The 21,111-nt window shown below is 37.9% G+C and overlaps 2 protein-coding genes across 2 annotated transcripts; one reads left to right on the plus strand and one right to left on the minus strand.

Moving 5' to 3' along the window:
- Window positions 1-1,831: 1,831 nt before the first annotated feature.
- LOC110873590 (protein translation factor SUI1 homolog 2) lies at window positions 1,832-3,380 on the plus strand. Its single transcript, XM_022122538.2, has 2 exons — window positions 1,832-1,985; window positions 2,812-3,380. Exon 2 carries the CDS (start codon window positions 2,839-2,841, stop codon window positions 3,181-3,183), a length of 345 nt encoding a protein of 114 aa, XP_021978230.1. The 5' UTR covers window positions 1,832-1,985; window positions 2,812-2,838; the 3' UTR covers window positions 3,184-3,380.
- A 757-nt stretch (window positions 3,381-4,137) lies between these two features.
- On the minus strand, window positions 4,138-8,737 carry LOC110873588 (calcium-dependent protein kinase 9). The gene is made up of 8 exons (XM_022122537.2): window positions 7,457-8,737; window positions 6,526-6,669; window positions 5,706-5,858; window positions 5,483-5,598; window positions 5,109-5,276; window positions 4,756-4,883; window positions 4,566-4,665; window positions 4,138-4,472 (listed from the first exon to the last, which is right to left on the minus strand). The coding sequence occupies exons 1-8, from the start codon at window positions 8,136-8,138 to the stop codon at window positions 4,401-4,403; spliced, it is 1,563 nt and encodes a 520-aa protein (XP_021978229.1). The 5' UTR covers window positions 8,139-8,737; the 3' UTR covers window positions 4,138-4,400.
- Between the last annotated feature and the right edge of the window lie 12,374 nt (window positions 8,738-21,111).

Genomic DNA, 21,111 nt, shown 5'->3' on the forward strand with positions numbered 1-21,111 from the left:
TCGGGTGTACTCCCCGGAGTTGAAAATGGTGTTGTTATAGTTGTGTGAGCTTGGCCACTACCCGGGGTGGAGGTGTTAGGGATCTGGTTCACCTCTCCCGGGGATCCACTTTCTGACATGGTGGTTTTGAGTGAAGGGAGCTACACTACTAGGTCTTTCTTGAGAAGAAACAGCGGCGTAGCCCCACGGTGGGCGCCAACTTGTTGATGCAACAAACACGGGACCAAGGATGGTAGCTGAGTCGGTTAGGCAAAAGGGCTAAAAGGTTCAGTTTTGCCTAACGCAGGTCGCGGGGTCCCTCCACGTTTGCAAAACGTGGAAGGAGGTTCACTAGTATGTAATTGTTATTTGCTTTGAAGTTCTTTCTCCGAGGCAAGCTCGAATCCAGAAAAGAAAGCAAATAGAACGAGTGTGTGGTGAATGTGATGAAGAGTAACTTGGAAGTGAGCAAGTACTCTATGAATGACCAGAGATGAAGGGATCTTTCTCTGTTTTGGAATGTCTTTGGAGTGAAATGAGCTGTCTTATTATAGAGGAAGACATCTCCTAAAATGGTATGTACAAGACTAGTGGAACCTGTTTGCAATGGAGGGTTTCCCCTTTTGGGGTTGAAGGCTTTGGACCCCTGGTTAATAGCGTGTATCCGTGCAGACCTGCTCTGATTTTGTGGGCGTGAGTTGGTGAGACGAGTTCTCAGATGTGATTGATTACTGTTCCTCGCTTTTCTCACTTTACAGCTTTTCATCCGGTGAACCTTTCAACCTTTTAAGCGTTTGCATATTTAGTCATCTTATTTAACCTTGGGCTACCCCCGTCATCAGTTATAGTTTGTTCAATTTATTAATATAACTAACTCCTTCCTCTTCCTTCCTCTTTAAGCTCTCATATTCCACTAAAGTTGGCTATACAACCCATATATTCTAAAGTTGGCTATACAACCCATATATTAAAACTAAACCCCATCCATATAATTACATGAGAACCTTATTTCATTACCAACTCACTATTCATCCTTATATTTTTTTTTTTAGTAGAAGAGTGAGAAAGAATGATTAAAAATGCATTTTTAATTGAATAGAGATAAATATAATGAATTGGATATAATGGATTTTTTAGTTAAATTATATAAATAGCGATAAGAACTTGGAGTGGTGTTTTTAGAGCATTCACATCACACACTCTATATACCCTTTATCTTAAGATTTTAAAGAAATCACTCAAAACACCACTCCAACAACAATAAAAGTAATAATAATATTAATAATAAAATAAGTGTTTGTGAATAACATAATGGTAGAGATGGAGAATGAGATGTGTGAGGTTTTTAAAAAGCAAACAATTTTTTTAAAAAGTGTGTTTATTAGTTAAATTATGTTAGAGAATGAAGATAGGATGCGAATGCTCTTAATGCTTGAAAGGGAAAACATTCAATCTTTTCTTAAGCCTGCCATTCACTAAACTTTCGAAGATCTAATGACACGATTTCATGTTAAAAGAAACCAGCAAAAATCACCAAAACCAAACATTTTTAGCCGTTTTGATCAATCAGACCCATCTAACCAACCAGATCGATTTAATTTAGATTTTTCAAAAACCGTAATTATCAATTCCACCAAACCACACACAAGTCTACCAATTGGGTTAAACTTAACTTATAAAAAAGTCGTAATTCTATAATAGTAAAATTTAAACCATTTTGGGTAATATCGACAAAGATAATATTATCCTAAATAATAATATTTTTGGCCGTTCCAAATAAATAAATAATATTTATCGACAAAGATAATAATCTTATTTAAAAAAAAAAGCATGTGAGCTGTCCTCACACGCACAACCCGACCCGAAAACCCGTACACCCACCGCCATAGGAATAACCCGGTACCCTTTCTATATAAACCCTAACCCTGATCTTCAAAAATCCTCATAACCACTTGGATCTTTCTTCATCGTCACTCTTGATCGGAATCCGGATCGGAGGACTATCGGTAACTTTTTCAATTGATTCTCTTAAATAATTTTCATTTATTGTAACGTTATGATGTTGTTGCTTTGATTGTTCATGCTCTAATTTGAACGATGAATAGAATTTTGAGTGATCTGTTGTTGGGATTTACCGATTTGGGGTTTATATTGATCGGTTTGTGCTTAGGTTGGTTTATAATTATTTTGATATGAATTTCTCTGAACAAAATATGGTGATCTGTTTATAAAACATAAGATATTTAAATTTAGTGATTTTTGGAGGTGATTTGTGGTTAGGTTAGTTTCTTTATGTGAATTATTATTATTATTCTGAACAAAGTATGGTGATCTGATCATAAAACATAGAAAATTCTTGATGTGAAGTTTTCTAAATAAAATATGGTTATCTGTTTATAATTCATGAAGTTTAGCGATTTTTCGAGGCGACTTGTGCTTAGGTTAGTTTCTTGATATTAAATTTTCTGAACAAATATGGTGATCTGTTTATAAAACATAGACAATTTTTTAAATTTATTGATATTTAGAGGTGATTTGTACTGTAATTTTCTTTGAACAACTTATAGTAATATGTTTATAACCATCGATAATGTTTGAAGTAGTTTATCGATTTTTGGAGGCGAATTATGCTTATTAGGTTAATTTCTTGATGTAAATATTTCTGAACAAAATATGCTGGTCTGATCATACATCATAGAAAATTGTTGTAAATTTTTTGATTTTTGGAGGTTATCTTTTGAATTTAACATGTATTGAAGATTCTTGAAATTTATTATAAATTGATGTAAATTTAGAAACTGATATTTATTCTTTTTTTTGTTTGTGAATCAGTATACAATCATCATTCAAACAAAGTTCATGGTTGATATAGAAGTTCAGATCCCATCTGCTTTCGATCCATTTGCTGACGTTGAACAAGATTCAGGTGGCGGTGCCGGAGTCAAAGAGTATGTTCATATCCGCATTCAACAACGAAATGGTAGAAAAAGCTTGACAACAGTTCAGGGTCTCAAAAAGGAGCTCAGTTACGAAAAAATTCTCAAAGATTTGAAGAAAGAGTTCTGCTGCAATGGCACTGTTGTGCAGGATAAAGAGCTGGGTAAAGTGATTCAGCTTCAAGGCGATCAACGCAAGAACGTTTCTGCGTTCTTGACCCGTGCGGGTATTGTGAAGAAAGATCAGATCAAGATCCATGGTTTTTGAAAACAAAGTGGTTTGATTTTCGGATTCGGGTTGTGTTTTGCTTATTGATGCATACTACTACAGTTTCAGTTTCTTGATTTCTGGTTAATGTTGTTTTGTGGGTTTTTACTTTTCTGTGATGGATGTTATGTGCAACTGGACTATGTTCGCCACTTTGGTTGGTTATGCTCAAATAAAAGACTTTAGTGTGTTCAATATGTTCTTGGAATTGCGTTATATTAGTATAGCTTGTTACGAATCTTTACGTTGACTTTTGACCCGGATACGTGGATCAACTTGTTGACTCGTATACAGGTTCGTCAATTCTTGGATCCACTCATCGACTCATTTACAGGTTTGTCAATTCTTGGATCAACTAGTTGGGTTCGTCGATTCCTCATTGGTCTCATCTTTCTGTTGACTCGTATACGGGTCAATTCTTGGATCGACTCGTTGACGTTGGTCTCATCTTTCCGATGACTCTTATACGGGTTTGTCAATTCTTGGATCAACTTTCCGTTGGTCTCTTTCCTTCGACTCATACGGGTTCGTTAATTCCCCATTGGTCTCTTTCCTTCGACTCATATACGGGTTCGTCAATATTTGGATCAAACTCGTTTACTGGGTTCGTTAATTCCCCATTGGTCTCTTTCCTTTGACTCATATACGGGTTCGTCGTCAATTCTTGGATTAACTCGTTGGCTCATCAATTCATACGGTTCGTCAATTCTTGGATTAACTCGTTGGCTCATCAATTCTTGGATCAACTCATTGACTCATATACGGTTTGTCAATTCTTGGATCAACTCGTTGACTCATATACGGTTTGTCAATTCTTGGATCAACTCGTTGGCTCATATACGGGCTCACCATCAGAAGGTCAAACATGTTTTGACCTTTTAAGCATGTTTACAGAGGGGTATACAACACTTGAAGATTATTTGTAAAAAGGTAGTTTGAAAATTTTGGGAGTGGTTACTTTGAATTCTTGTAAATAACAAACTTACAATATCTTTTGGCCAAACACTCAAAACTAGAAATATGATTACAGAACAATTGTGCATATTTTTACAGAGATCCACTTCCACAAGAAAATACAACAAGCTCAAACCCTAACAACAACCGAAAAGACCCTAGAAACCGAACCAAACTAGTAACCACGTCCCAGAACCCTGTTCGAGGTTCATAACATCTCCTTTGGTTAGAAACTGCGGTTTTTTAAATCATAATTAACGGTATTAGAACAGCTTTGGTCCCTGTGTTCCACTTCTCATCATGGTGCAGAACTCTTCATAATTTATCTTTCCATCCTGCAAAAATGATTCCATTTACAAATTGTAAATTATATTTAAAAAAAAAAAAGAGCGAAAAATAAATATGAATGAAGAAGAAAAAGAGCTCACATTATCAGTATCCACTTCAGATATAATCTCTTTGATGGTAGCCTCATCACCCATTCCGTATTGTTTCATTGCTGTTTCTAGTTCATCTCTTGTAATAAACCTGAATTTAGATCCATCTCAAATAACTTTAGCGTTTAGGTTCAACCGTTTACTCACTATCGGATCGATTTAGTTTGCATTAAATACATACCCGCTGCCATCTGTATCAAAATGCTGAAATGCTTTATACAAATCTTCTTCGCGTTCTAGTTTGTGTCGATGCATTGTTGCTGTGATGAACTCAATGTAGTCAATCGACCCGTTTCCATCTACATCCGCCTGTAACATAAAATCTTGAGTTTAATTTTCGTGTTTGAAAAGATGTTCTTTTACATGATGGAATCTTTAAAACTTGATAATTCAAGTTCAATTTTATTTTTAATTTTTTTAATTTATTTAATTTAATACAGAATTCCTTAAATTTTGATGATTTAATTTCGTGTTTTGATGTTTGAATTTTTTTTAACAGATGGTAAATCTAATGAAAAGTTTAAAACAACTTACTGCATCCATAAGTTGTCTAACTTCAGATTCTGTGAGTTTTGACCCGAGTCTAGCCAACCCAGTTTTAAGCTCTTCATAGGTGATTGTGCCACTTTTATCCGTATCCATATTCATAAACATCGATTTCAGCCCTTGGATTTCCTCTGTTGATAGATTTTCAGCAATCACCTGGATTCAAAAGAAAAATTAGAATATTCTTGACATGATATAATATTCTCTAATCTTATTTAATAAGTTAAATGATTAAGTTTAAAAAATAGAACAACGAGTCAGTGGGTTGACCCGACCCAACACGTTTGAAATCATTTTATAAAATATTAATTTAGACTTGTTACCACCCAACCTCCCCATTTTAGTTATTATATAAAGCGAACCTTGAGAGCGAGTTTCTTGAGTTTATTCATAGCTCGGAATTGCTTCATCCTTGAAAGAACCGCGCTGTCTATCGGCTTATCTGATGCTTCTCCATCTTCTCTAATCCATGGATGCTCTGTACCGGATAGAAAAAGCAAAAGAAAATATTGAAAATAAATATTGTGACAATTAAAAGTTTCCGCAAAGTTAAATGAGATTTAAGGTTTAACTGTTTAAACATACCAAGAACTTGAGCAGAGGTTATACGCTTTTTTGGGTCGAGTGTAAGCATTCTTCGCACAAGGTCTTTGGCACTAGCGGAAATCGAAGGCCAGGGATCCGTTTCAAAATCAATCTCTCCTTTCAAAATCTCATCAAATATTCCTTTCTCGGTCTCTGCAATCCGGTAAGCGTTTTTAGATTTATGATCAAATGAAATAGAGATAAAAATATTGACCCGTTAACGTATGAATGGGTAGAGAATTGGGTTGTGTTTTTAGTGTCATGTAGAAACTAGCTGAAGAAGAACGGGTCAAACGGGTCAAAATGTAAAATAGGATGAAAGTGGCTCAAAGTCAGTTCTTAGTGTGAGATGATTCATTCACAACCTTTTTTTTACTTTATACACGACTATATATGTTTGGACAAAGTTACCCTCTATCCAGTTTAACTAGTTTTTTACCACGTAAGTGTTGTGAGGGTAAAATCGTCTAAAAACATATAACTGTTGTGCATGAAATGAGAAAATGTTGTGTACAAATCGCATTCCATTTTTTATGTACACAACATCTGAGATCATATTTTTATTCAAAGATTTAGATTATTACGGTATTTACATAGATATACAATTTTGTAAATCATTTTTATTCAAAGATTAAATTAATCACGATAATGCTATTGTTTTATGTAATCATAATGAATGCATTAATTATTTAAAAAGAAAGGTAAAAAAGATGAATGTATGTGGGTCCCCCAACCAACTGGGTTCGTACAAAAGACAGGGATGTTCCGTCCCGAACCCGTTTTGACCGACCCACCCGGCTTGGTGAGGTTTGCAACTTACCAGCCCAAAATGGAGGTACACCACTGAGTAAGATGTACAGCATTACCCCTGCACTCCATATATCTATTTCCTTTCCGTATTTACGCTTTAATACCTCCGGTGCAACGTAATACGCGCTTCCAACTATATCCCGGTATGATTTTCCTGAAATATTTAGTTCCAATATTACAACAAGATAAGCGAAATCATTATGTACATCAGATTAATACGCGTAATTTGGTTGCTTGCCATAAAATACTAGAAATTGTACGCATAGTCGAAGGAGATTAAAGGGTTATATTGCCTGTCATTCCACTTCACGGTCCAATGATAAGACTAATTTGACAGTCTTTTCAAACTAACACATAATTTTGCAATAATTCTACTTAAAGATCCATAAATAAAAACAGATAAAATTAAAGGCGTAAAAAAAGGTAAAGGCTCATTTAAAGATTCATAGATATAATATATAACACACACCTTTGCAGATTTAAATGGTCTAATTGCAACAACTCTACTTATAGATCCATAAATAAATTAAGATAAAATCGAAAGCGTCAAAAGTGTAAAGACTCATCTAACCATATGATTCAACACACAATCTAGCAGGATTAACGGATTCGTTTGCTAGCATTCTACTTCAATATCCATTGATAAATACTAATTCCATATTCTTTTTAAAAGTAACAAAATTTTGCAGGATCTAACGGTCCGATTGGCATAACTCTTCTTGAAAATCCATAAATCAAAACAGACGCCGGCGGATCTTGAACTTTTAATCAGGGAGGCCGAAAGTTTTAAAGGAAAAAAGGGGCGGACTCAACACATATAAAATTTTCGGTAAAATTTACACATCAAAGCGATAAGATCAAAAGTGTCAAAAGATACATTTGACCATAAATTAACACACAATTTGCAGGATTAAATTGTCACATGTAAAGATCCAAAATACCTTCTTGAATGAAGACTGACAACCCAAAATCAGTAGCTTTAAGCAAAGCATTCTCAGTCTTATCAGAAAGCAAGAAATTCTCAGGCTTCAAATCCCTATGCATGACACCCATAAAATGACACACATGAACCACATTAACAATTGATCTACATATCCCAGCAGCAGCTCTCTCACTATAATGACCTTTAGCAATAATCCTATCAAAAAGCTCTCCACCTTCACACACCTCCATAACCAAATGCACAGACTGCTTATCCTCATAAGCCCCTTTAAACTCAACAATATTATTTTGACCACTCAAATGCTGCATAATTTGAATCTCTCTCCTCATATCCTCCTTATCACTCTTTGTAATCAACTTCTTTTTAGATATAGACTTACAAGCATATGTAACACCAGTTGAATTCTGTGTACAAGAATATGTAACACCAAACTGACCCCTACCCAATTCTTTCCCCATAGTGTAGTGATCCTTAACATCTTCAAATGGTTTGTTAAGAATTGTGTCTGATTTGAATACCCTTTTGGGGCTGGGTGGTGGTGGTGATTTCTTGGGTGGAATTTGGTCTGCTGGGGCTGGTGATTTGGTGTACACAATGTTTGGCTCATCAGATCTGTGATTGTAAGTAATACCCACTTCAGTTCTTGATGAATTCTTGCTTTTGCTGATGCATACACCCATTTTTTGGGAAGAATTTGAGATACCCAGATGGGTTTTATGAGAATTTAGTCCAAGAAACTGAAAACCCAGGTTTAAAGGTGTGAAATTTTTGTGGGAAATTGGATAAAGATTGGATTTTTTTGAGAATTGAGTTCAAGAAACTGAAAACCCAGGTTTAAAGGTGTGATTTTTTTTTTTTTTTTAGAAAAATTGGATCTTTTTGAGAATTGAGTTCAAGAAACTGAAAACCCAAGCTGAAAAGTATGAAATTTTTGTGGGAAATTGGATAAAGATTGGATTTTTTTGAGAATTGAGTTCAAGAAATTGAAAATACAGGTTTAAAGGTATGAGCTTTAATGGGGGAAATTGGATAAAAATGTATAATTTATGGAAGGAGAGATGAAAGAACGTGGGTAGCTTGGACAAGATGATGGTTGAATCTTGAATTGATTTAATCAATTTGAGTGTGTGAGAGAGAATCAATCCAAACGCGTTTGATATTGCTTTCAAGTTTGAATCGGTTTGACTAGTGAAGGAGATTGTCTACATGTGAAATGGAAATGGAGTTGCCACCATGAAAGTGACAGCAATCATCTAAACAACTGATATCTTATCATCTCATTTGTGGTATTTATCAAACATTAAAATATTACGAGTGAATTGCCAATCTTTCACGAGGTTTCGGTGTGTTTGACAGTTTCATTTTTTGTGTCAAATAGGCAAATAGCCCTTCATCTTTGACATTTTTTGTCATTTTCATTCAAACCATTAACTTAGTTTACTTTTTCTATTAAGTTGAATGATGTTTGGATGAAACTGACAAATATAAAACCTCAGGGACGATTTTGACAATTTACTTAAAATCTTTTTAATTTCTTTTATTTAATTAATTTTGTCACAAATATATAAAACATAATATACATGCAGTTCTTATGAAAAAATTAATAGTTTTGTCACGTACCTTTTATAAATTTTCATCCAACCACTAACTCAATTATTTTATTCTATTAAGGTGAAGGATCTTTTAAATTGTATAAAGTAAGAAAAAAATTAATTTCTAATTTTTTATATACATCAGTTTTATAAAAATAAAATCTATTTCATACATCAGTTTTATAAAAATAAAATCTACTTCAACCTCTAAATTTTATAAAACTAAAATGCTAGTGACCTTATAGAAAAATATCAAATAAACAAATCTTATCGTATGTACCAAGTTTTTAATTCATCTTCTACTCTTTTAAATTCACTCCTAACAAAAAAACATAAGCCAATGCCTCCCCTATCAAAGAACGTATCGTTACCAAACCTTCAAATTACCCACAAAATAGTAAGTATAATGTCATGGACCAAAAGTTTCTTTACTCAAACCACCCGGAATAAATATTAGTTAGTTACCCTCATAATTTTAACTAGATAAATATTTTGTTGCTGCCAACATATTTTTTAGGTGCTCAATACATTTAAAAATATGTAACGTTTTACAATTTTTTTTCTATCTCTACACTTGATTAAATACTAAAAGTTGTAATCGATTATTATGTGCTGCACACCATTGATATTTATTTTATGTATCGTTTTTCTTTATAAACCCGATCTATATAAAAAAATTGGATATTAATTTCTGTCTTAATTTATAAAATTTAAAACATCCTTCACCTTAATAGAAAAAATAACCTAAATTAGTGATTTGGATGAAAATTTATAAAAATTATGTGACAAAGCTATTAATTTTTTTTTATAAAAACTGCATGTATATTCTGTTTTATATATATGTGACAAAATTATTTAAATAAAAGAAAATTAAAAAGAGTTTGAGTAAATTGCCAAAATCGTCCCTGAGGTTTTATATTTGCCAGTTTCATACAAATATACTTCAACTTAACATAAAAAGTAAACTAAGTTAGTGGTTTGGATGAAAATGGCAAAAAAATACCAAAGGTGAAGGGCTGTTTGGCACAAAAAGTCATTTTGGATGAAATGACAAACATGCCTAAACCTCAGGGATGATTTTGGCAATTTACTCAAATATTATCTTATAAAATTATTTTATAACTCGTCTTTATATAGTCATCAAAATTTATACAAACCTAAATCCCGTTCTAGCCCGAATTAGTTTTATGAAAGTTCATTCACATTAGTTAATTCATTCGATAAGGAATTTCCAGCCACAAGAATAAACAGTCTTAGTTGTAAAAGCCTACAATTATTATCGTAACGTAGCTTCCAAATTTCCCTTCGTAACACATACCAATTTAGGGGCTGTTTAGCAACTTCTCAATGGTTAAGTGTTGAACTAGTAAGATGTCTGAACCATTAAGACCTACTATAATGCTTAACGTTTAGAGACAAATGTCTGACCAATTTAGATTAGAGCTCTTAACCATTCAGGCTCAGTACAACGCTTAACCATTCAGAGGCAAATGTGTGAACCATTCAGACATTTGTTCGCGAAACAAACACTCTGAATTATTAAGTGTTAAACCAGTAAGAGGCCTAAATCATTAAGAACCCTATTAAGAGCTAAACAAACAACCCCTTAGTGATGTTTAGTATTAGATAAAAAGAATTATAATCATTTCTCGTAACTTTGGAATATCAACAAATTTATAATAATAATAATAACTAAACACCCGTGTATTAAATGGGTTGAGGAACATTTACTACACATAATATTATCTTAATACCACAAAATTATAAATGCGTTGGTTAGAATTCTCATATAGGTAATAAATTTGTTTTTTTGAACGACAAATTTGAATAACTGACGGACCACTGGAGTAACATCGTGTCACCAGCGGAACCACCCGATTATATCCATCTCCACTAGGTTATAATACCAATACACCAATTTATAAGAAAACCCAATAAATCGGAAAAATACCCCTATGAGAATCAAATTGATATAAGTAATAAATTCACGAGATTAACAAAGGCTATCTATTTTTTCAAAGGCGAAAGGGACTTTTGTTTCACACCCAATAAAGGTTGTCTATTGATTGCTATCCAAGCTATCTACATTTATGTAACAAAAGTTAAGAGGGTATGAGGGGCACTACCTTAGACTATGGGGTGTTCGGGGATTGGGTTCGGGACATTGCTCAAAACATGGCACTTGTGGCCTTCACTAATCCACACCAAAAAGATGGGGTGTGGAAGAGACGTGGTCAGGCGGAGTTCAGATGCCATATGGACCAAATTTTCTTTTCTTTTTGTTTTTTTTTATATTAATCATAGAATTTAATAAAGTAATTTTAAAATAATTAAAAAAATACATTACATAAAAAAAAACAATCAATCATCTTCATCTTCAATGGAGTCGAATCTAGGATGTGTCGAAACATGTTCTACCAAATCAGCTCGAATGTTTGAATTTATTTGTCTTCACTTGATTAGATTTTGGTTTTGCGTTCTCTCTTCGTTACTAATGTCTTCGTTATTTGATTAAGTCTCCTCGCCATAATATTCAACTATTGCACACGCCCTTCATCCTCTAAAATCATGTTGTGTAGAATGATGCACACGTAAATCACGTTTCTTATTTGATCTTTTTCATACAATCTACAAGGCATGCTCAAAATGCGCCACCTTTTCTACAGAACACCAAATGCTCGCTCGACTTCTTTGTGGCCGCCATCTAAACTTTATTAAACTTTATTATTTTAGGATCATGGGTTCCCTCTCTTGAAAATGATTTCACAAAAACAGCACACTCAGGATAAATTCCATCAACAAGATAGTACCCATACTTGTATTCAACGTCATTTACAAAAAAATGTTCCTTTTGGTCCAACACCATTTATTATATCACTGAAAAGGGGCGAGTGATGTATAATGTTTATATCGTTATGTGAACCTTGCATACCAAAGAATGCATGCCATATCCAAAGATCTTGTGATGCAACAGCTTCAAGCATCCTAGTCGGCATTCTATGATATCCGTTTGTGTAAGAGCCTTGCTATGCAGTTGGACAAAGTTCCCACTCCCATTTCATACAATCTAAACTACCTATCATCCCGGGAATACCATGATATTCAGTGTGATGTTCCAAAAGTTGTTGCATATCACTAAACGTTGGTTTTCTCAAGTATCTTTTCATATATAGTTCAATGATATACGTACAAAAATTGCGAAGACTTTCCCTAGCCACTCGTGCCGACATTTTTAAATAGTTGTCCATTATGTCGGAACTATTGCCATAAGCCAATTGTCTTAGGGCGGTCGTGACCTTTTGCCACGTGGTAAATCCTAAATTAGCACGCGCATCAGATTTTGTCGGAAAAAACATAATTATCCTCTGAATCCTTTGATATTCTTAAAAATAAGTTTTTTCTCATACGAAAACGACGCCTAAACATATTTTCATCATACGTTGGTTGGGGTGAGAAATAATCGCTTACCAACAATTCGTTTGCGGTTTCGCGTTCATGAACAATATACTCCCTCCATTTCGGTTGGGGTTGGGAAGTATCTTCATCCGAATCTTCAACAATAGCTTTCACGACCATCACCACTATTGATAATAATATTTCCGCCCCGTCGTCGGATGAGGATGACAAAACAAATCTATCATACGACTCGCTTGAACTTAAGAATCCATCGTATATATTTTTTTGGTGGTTGGTAGTGATTTTTGAATTTTTTGATAGAAAAAATGAGTAAGAATTGTTTGATTTATATAGAATATAAATAAAATATTTTTTAAATAGTCGTTGGCCAACGACTATGCCAAATGGCTAGCCCAATGGTCATCTCTCACCAGCCCATACTAGTCAGCCACCTCACCTCTCCCCCCCGCCAGGCTTCAAAGCCACGCTAGAGGGGCAACGCTGTAGCCAACGCTGACACGGTGTGGGTTAGCCAGTGTTGCCTGACATCCCCGCCCCAACCAACACCCCACACCCGCTAGTCTGATTGCCCCGAATACCCTTATTTTTTCAACCAATTATACACACTTACCGTAACTTTTTATTAAAACTACCATAATCAACGACACCCTAACTACCCCTACTCGCTTTCATTTTCAGCGGTAAAAAACACACAACACAAACACATTCATATTACCCGGCTTGGTGGCTATTACCCTAAACCTCTACCCGCGACCCTGACGCCGATGACCCAACTGGCTGCTGTTTCTTGTCTATCTCTTGCTGCTAAGTATTAATTATATTTGTTTTAATTTTTTAGTTATTAATTTAACAGTAAGAGTATTCAGGTCATTTCACACTCACTTAATACAAAAATCTAACATCTATCCACACTAAGGACTATCCGAGAACGAATGTGCAAAAGTTAGGGACTATAGCTTTAATTTTAGAAAGGGTAGGGACTATATGTGAAATCTGGTAAACCACAGAGACTATACAGACATTTTTCTCTTCTTTTAAGGTTGTTATAAATGACGTATGAATTGACGTGTGTAATATGTTATAGTTTTCTTTAGGTTACTTAAAAAAGACAATACACTGCCGCAAAGCACGACGAATAAGTTACTAGTTTATATTAAATATCTAAAAATATATTTTTTAATCTATTATTTAATAGGAACTAGCAAAATTTCCTCGCGCTACGCAGCTAGAATTCGGTTAAAAACTGATTTGTTTCATGAAGAAAGTATAAAAACTGAAAGAGAAAACACAAAAATTAAAGTCGTGACAAGACCAAAAAATATAACATAAAAAACCACATTACACCTAGTGGGGTTTAATGTGCACTACCCAACTGAGAGAATGTTACATGTGTTAAAAATAGTATATATGTGAAAATGATACACAAAATTTAATCGGTTTATTAGTTCAATATGAATAAAAGATTATATGTAAATGTAAAGGAAAATTATTACATTGTAAAGGTGTAATCGAAAACGTTGAATAAAAGATTATATGGAAATGTAAAGGAAAAATAATACATTGTAAAGGTGTAATCGAAAACGTTGAGGAACATAAAAGAAAACTAATTTAAAAATAACCCTAATTACTCTATGTATGACAAATAATATTCAAAACTTCGAGTTTTGCTTTTCGAAACTCAGTATGAAAACCAAGATTTTAAACAAATAATCTTTTTTTTTAACGGTTAACAAACTCAATCCCGAGTACTCTCGGGGCACCCACTGAACAAACGGAGTACTCCGAGAGTAACCCGAGTCCACCACTAATTCCGGGGAAAACCCGGTAACCCACCCGCCCGTAGGCACGACGGTGAAATTACCGGTAAAACCCGTTTGGCTCAAGGATCCAACCTAGGTTTCCCTGGGTCTCCTATCATTGCCCACCAATGCCTCACTCTGCACCAAGTGGGAGTCGAACCTGCATCTCTCAAGAGAAATGCAAGCCCTCCACCACTTGATCTAGAGATCATTGGATTTAAATAATCTAGTGCACACTTAGGGGTTGTTTGTTTACCTCTTAATGAGGCTCTTAATGGTTCAGACCTCTTACTGGTTCAACACTTAATGGTTCAGACTGTTTGTTTCACGAGCAAATGTCTGAATGGTTCAGACATTTGCCTCTGAATGTTTAAGATTTATACAGAGTCTGAATGGTTAAGACCTCTAATCTGAATTAGTCAGACATTTGCCTCTGAATAGTTAAGCATTATACAGGCTCTTAATGGTTCAGACATCTTACTAATTCAGCATTTAACCATTCAGATGTTGCCAAACAGCCCCTTATTTCAACAAATATGTTTGTAATAAGTTACATCACTGACGACGGGGGTAGCCCAAGGATAAACAAAATGATTAATATGCAAAGAGCTTAAAAGGTTGAAAGGTTCATCGGATGAAAAGCTGTAAATTGAGGGAATCGAGAAACAGTAACTAGTCATGTCCAAACAGCTCGTCCCACCAACTCACGCTCACCAACCCACAAAGTCAGAGCAGGTCTGCACAAGCACACTCTATTAACCAGGGGTCCAAAGCCTTCAACCCCAAAAGGGGAAACCCTCCATAAGCAAACAGGTCTCGCTAGTATAGTCCATACCATTTCGGGAGGTGTCTTCCACTATAAGAAGACAGCTCATAAACACTTCAAAGACATTCCGAAAGGCAGAGAGAGATTCCTTAATCTCTGGTCATTCGAAGAGTTCTTTGTCATTCGAAATAACTCTTCATCAAATTCACCTCATTCACTCTATCTGCTTTCTTTTCTGGATCCGAGCCGGCCTTGGAGAAAGAACTTCAAAGCAAATAATCCAAACATACTAGTGAACCTCCTTCCACGTTTTGCAAACGTGGAGGGACCCCGCGACCTGCGTTAGGCAAAGCTGAACCCTTCACCCCTTTTGCCTGACTAGCCCAGCTACCATCCTTGGTCCCGTATTTGTTGCATCAACAAGTTGGCGCCCACCGTGGGGCTACGCCGCTGTTTCTCCTCAAAAGAGACCTGGTACGTGTAGCTCCTTCCATCCCAAACCACTATGTCAGAAAGTGGATCTCCGGGAGAGGTAAACCAGATCCCTAACACCTCTACCCCGGGAAGTGGTCAAGCTCACACAACAATAACAACGCCTTTTTCAACTCCGGGGAGTACACCCGAGTTCCTCACCTTTAACACACCAACCCCATCCAGATCTGGAGCTCCGTCTCCCAACGTTGGTGTGTCTGACACTCCGACACGCGTTGAACTTACCCCCGAGGGGGTCGCTCATAACTTCCTTGAGCTGAGATCACTTCTTAACCAACATGTGAACAGAGAAAGGGAAAAGGGTGTAAGGATTCGTCTAGATTACGACGAACCTGAGCCAACGTTATCTCCTGGACCACCTCTACCACCCTTCGTTACAAGAAGTGAAGCCGGTCCTAGCAACCCTTCAAACCTTCACCCTTATCTGTCCACTGTGACAAACCCCACTGTTCATCCTATTCTCTCTACCCAACCAACTGTTAGTGGTACTCCTCTGGGACACGAGTTAACACTCGACCAACTCCTACAATCCCCGGTGACCAGTTGTCCCACTTCTCTAACTACCACATGGGAGCAAGCCCTATCCGTGCTCCCTTTAGCACGAAGTGCTGAGGCCAGCACCCCCCTTGGGGTAGGTTGCTCAGTTGGGCCAGGAAGCCTTCAAGGTTTCAATTTCATACCCAACATGATGTCTCAGATGATGGCCAACTTCCCCTGGCAACACTTCATCAATCAGGTGCTTGCCACCCAGGGAAACCCTGGCAACAACAACAACGTAGGTACAAGACATGAAGAAGACCTGGCTAAACCTTACAAGCCAAGTAACCTTTCATGCTTTTCTAGACAGATAGCTGATTATGATTTTCAGTCTAAAATCAAGATGCCAGCTCACATCAGAACGTATGATGGGACTGAAGATCCCGAAGATCATCTTCAGATCTTCACTGGCGCTGCTCGAATAGAAAAATGGACGAACGCTGAATGCTGCCTAATGTTTATGCAGACTCTTGTTGGGTCCGCTAGAATCTGGTTCAACGACCTACCAGCTCAAAGCATTCGAAGCTTCGACGATCTCAGCAGAGGCTTCCTAGCAAACTTCTCCCAACAAAGGAGATACGTTAAAGACGCGACAGTGATCTTCCAGATAAAACAACGAGATGATGAAAGCCTACGAGCATTCATTGAACGGTACAAGAAAGAAGGGCTAACTTACGTGGGGGCTGATGAGAAAATGAGGGTTGCCGGTTTTATGAACGCCATAACCTCTAAGTATCTCACACGAGATTTCAACAAATCTCTACCCAAAACCTTGGAAGAAGCCCTTGAAAGAGCCGAGGCTCACATCCGAGGAGAGGAAGCTGTTGATATCAAAGAACAAAGAAAAAGGGGTTCCGGTTGGCGAAGCAGCAGCCCAGCCAGAAAGAGAGGAAACTTTAACTCTTACGACAGACGCTCAAAGGGTTCAGACCCTCGAAGGGTTGAAGGGCGAAACCCTCCAAGCAGAGATAAGAATATGAGTTTCACTCCTCTCACCAAAACCCCTCAAGAAATCCTGGCAACGGAAGAGGTCAAGCAAAACTTCAGACCTCCCAGACCTCTTCCCAAAAGTCGGAAAAACGAGAACTCCACTCAGTTCTGTGAATTCCATGAAGAAAAGGGACATCACACCAACGATTGCTTCCAGCTAAAAAAGAGAATTGAAGAAGCTGTCAAGTCAGGAGAACTTGCCCACTTGGTCAAAGGAGTTCGAGACAAGATGGCTGAAAACAAAGGGAAGGAAGTAAACATGGTATGTTCTGACGAAAAGGTCCCTTACAAGAAGCGACGGTTGGAGGATTGGGAGCTTCAGTGTGTCTGCTTCCCCCCAACAAGGAAGGACCCGCTCCCTGGTCCCCTTGTGGTTGAGGCCATCGTGGGTACCTTACAAACATGCAAAGCATACATAGACACGGGAGCAGCCACTGAAATCATGTTCGAGAAGTTTTTCAATCAACTAAGCAACGAGGAGCGTTCAAGGCTTCAACCCTCCGGGACCTCCATAAAGGGTATCGCTGACATAACCCTGAAGCCTTTGGGACAAATAACCCTTGATGTCTGTCTTAAGGAGGGATCAAAAGAAAGAACCCGATCATTAACCTTCGTGGTTATCAACATCCCTTCCAATTACGACGTAATCATAGGGAGGCCCGGACAATGTGCATTTTACATGGCTGTATCTGTTGGCCATGGCACCGTCAAGTTTCCCACTGAGAGAGGAATTGCAACCCTTCAACCCTCTCAGGAAGCTTACCTGATCGAAGGAGAGAGTTCTAATGACGAGAAAGACAAGCAGGGGTTAGTCATCAACCCTAAGTACCCCGAACAGCGGGTAAGGGTCAATCCCAACCTCTCTCAAGATACTCTTTCATACCTTGAAAAGCTGCTAAAACATCACAGCGATGTGTTCGCCTGGTCTCCCGAAGACATGACCGGGATCCCTCGAAGCATTGCTGAACATGAGCTAAGAATACCACCGAATGTCAAGCCAGTGGTTCAAAAGAAAAGAAGTTTGGCACCTGAAAGAAGCCTGGCAGCTTGCCAAGAGGTTGAAAAGCTTGTATCAGCTGGCATTCTCCGAGAGGTTAAGTATCAATCATGGATTGCTAATCCTGTCATGGTCCGGAAACCCGACAACTCTTGGAGAATGTGTATAGATTTCAAGGATCTTAACAAAGCTTGTCCTAAAGATTGCTACCCGCTCCCAGAAATTGACCTTAAGGTTGATTCCCTCACGGGATACCCGTTCAAATGCTTCCTTGATGCATACAAAGGCTATCACCAGATCCTCATGAAAGAAGAGGATGAAGAAAAAACGGCTTTCCACACAGACAAGGGCATTTTCTGTTACCAAAAGATGCCTTTTGGCCTCAAGAACGCAGGAGCCACTTACCAACGACTCGTCGATAAAGCCTTCGAAAGCCAAATTGGAAGAAACATGGAAGCGTATGTCGATGACCTGGTGATCAAAAGCAAAACGGAATACCAGATGCTTGATGACATCCAAGAAACCTTCAAGAATCTTAGAAAAATCAACATGAAGCTTAACCCGGAAAAATGTTCGTTCGGATTTGATGAAGGAAAATTCCTGGGTCATATTGTTGGAAAACAAAGCATCAAGGCCAACCCCAACAAAGTAAAAGCTGTTCTCGAAGCTAAACCACCAAGAACCAAGAAGGAGGTTGAAAGCTTGAATGGGAAGCTTGCAGCCTTGAAGCGTTTTACCTCAAAACTGGCCGAAAGGTCTCTACCATTCTACAAAACGCTCAAGAATTGTTCAGATAAGAAAGATTTCAGATGGACCGATGAGGCTGAGGAAGCTTTCAATCAAATGAAGCAGCACCTTGCTTCACTGCCAGATATTGCAGCACCAGAAACCGGGGAGCTCATATCGGTGTACCTCTCAGTCGCCGACGAAGCCATCAGTGCAGTCCTCACCATTGAAAGGGACAAGGCTCAGGTACCCGTCTATTTTTTCAGCAAAACTTTAAAATTAGCTGAAACCAAATATCCTCCCCTTGAAAAACTAGCCCTAGCCTTGGTCCAAACAGCCAGAAGGCTTAGAAGATACTTTCAAGCACATCCTATACAAGTGGTCACTGACCAACCTGTCAAGAACGTGCTTGAAAAGCCTGAAAACTCAGGTAGATTGGCAAAATGGGCAGTGGAACTAGGTGAACATAACATCACCTACGTCCCACGAAAAGCAATCAAAGCTCAGGTTTTGGCCGACTTCCTAGTAGAAGTCCCAAGCCAAAAGACTGAAGAAGTAAACACCACAACCACTGAACCCTCCAACCCTGAAGCCTGGAAACTGTTCACCGACGGGGCTTCAAGCGTTGAAGGGTCAGGAGCTGGTGTAATCCTAATCAACCCTGAGGGGCTAGAATTCACATATGCTCTTCGTTTCAACTTTCAGACCACTAATAACGAGGCTGAATACGAAGCACTGATCGCTGGCCTCCGGCTAGCAAAAGAAATGAAAGTCAAAAAGCTTGAAGTGTTCACTGATTCGCTACTAGTATCAAGCCAAGTCAATGACAGCTATGTCGCCAAGGAGCCCAACATGAGAAGGTACAAAGAAAAATCGAAGGAATTAATGAACACCTTCCAGGCATGCAACATCAAACAGATTCCAAGATCCCAAAACAAAAAGGCTGACGCCTTAAGCAAGTTAGCGTCCCTCACATTCGCCCACCTCACAAAAAAGGTGTTGATTGAAGTGTTGAAGGCTCGTTCAATTGACGAATTGGAAGTACAAGATGTGGTCACCGAGGAAGATCCAAATTGGATGACTCCCATAAAGAAATTCCTTCAAAACAACGAACTACCCAGCGATCAAATAGAAGCTGAAAGGGTAAAAATCAAAGCAAGACAGTATGTGTTGCAAGGAGAAATCCTCTATAAAAAAGGATACCTTGCACCATTGCTAAGGTGTGTGGGCCCTGAACAAAGCAAGTATTTGGTTAAAGAAGTGCATGAAGGAATATGTGGAGCTCATTTCGGAGCTAGGTCGGTGGTTGCAAAACTCATGAACTTGGGATATTTCTGGCCTTCAATGCATCGGGATACCGTCGAGCAATTGAAGAAATGCGATGCCTGCCAAATCCACTCCCCAATACCAAAAAGTCCAAAACATGACTTGGTCCCCATAACTTCAGCATGGCCATTCCATAAATGGGGAATGGACATTGTTGGACCATTCCCTCCAAGCAAAGGGGGAGTAAAATTCCTGTTGGTAGCAATTGATTACTTCAGCAAATGGCCAGAGGTCAAACCCCTTGCCAAGATCACAGGAAAGCAAATCATAGACTTTGTATGGGAGAATATCATATGCCGCTATGGGCTGCCAGGGGTAATCGTCACCGATAATGGGAAACAATTCGCTGAGAAACCCTTCAGCCTTTGGTGCAAGGAGTACAGGATCAACCAAATCTTCAGCTCAGTGGCTTACCCGCAGTCAAACGGTCAGGTTGAAAGGACCAACAGAAGCATAGTGGAAGGCATCAAAACAAGATTGGGGAGATACGAAAGTAATTGGCTGGAAGAATTGCCTAGCGTTTTATGGGCAATCAGAACAACAGAAAAAGCAAGTCACAGAAAAACACCTTATAGCTTGGTATTCGGATCCGAAGCCGTAATCCCCGCTGAAATAGGAGTTGTAACCCAACGAATTGTCAACATGGATCCCGAGGTAAACACACAAGAGACCATGTTGAACTTACAACTCTTAGAAGAGGCCCGGGATCAAGCAGCAATACAAGAAGCCAAATACAAGCAAAGGATGGAAAGCTATTACAACAAGAAGGTCAAGAACGAACGATTCAAGCCAGGGGATCTTGTCCTCAGAAACAACGAAGCAAGCAAAAAAGAAAATCAGGGAAAACTAGGACCGAAATGGGAAGGTCCATACACCATCCTCGAAGCACACAAAGGAGGATCCTACAAGCTGGGAGATCTAGAAGGCAAAAGGCTCCCAAGGCACTGGAACGGAAAAACTTTAAGAAAGTTCTATGTTTAGAAAGCTTGGTTTGTAGCAAAACAAAAACCT

Source organism: Helianthus annuus, chromosome 8, assembly GCF_002127325.2.
Source record: "Helianthus annuus cultivar XRQ/B chromosome 8, HanXRQr2.0-SUNRISE, whole genome shotgun sequence".
Lineage (NCBI taxonomy): Eukaryota > Viridiplantae > Streptophyta > Magnoliopsida > Asterales > Asteraceae > Helianthus > Helianthus annuus.

Bases quoted from the DNA above. Each gene is read 5' to 3' on its own strand.
- LOC110873588 (XM_022122537.2), bottom strand. From the start codon at position 8,138: ATGGGTGTATGCATCAGCAAAAGCAAGAATTCATCAAGAACTGAAGTG. The intron at 5,277-5,482 runs GTTCGCTTTATA...TTTTGAATCCAG, and splicing joins TCAAGAAACTCGCTCTCAAG to GTGATTGCTGAAAATCTATC. The intron at 4,666-4,755 runs GTATGTATTTAA...ATCTAAATTCAG, and splicing joins TTTGATACAGATGGCAGCGG to GTTTATTACAAGAGATGAAC.
- LOC110873590 (XM_022122538.2), top strand. From the start codon at position 2,839: ATGGTTGATATAGAAGTTCAGATCCCATCTGCTTTCGATCCATTTGCT.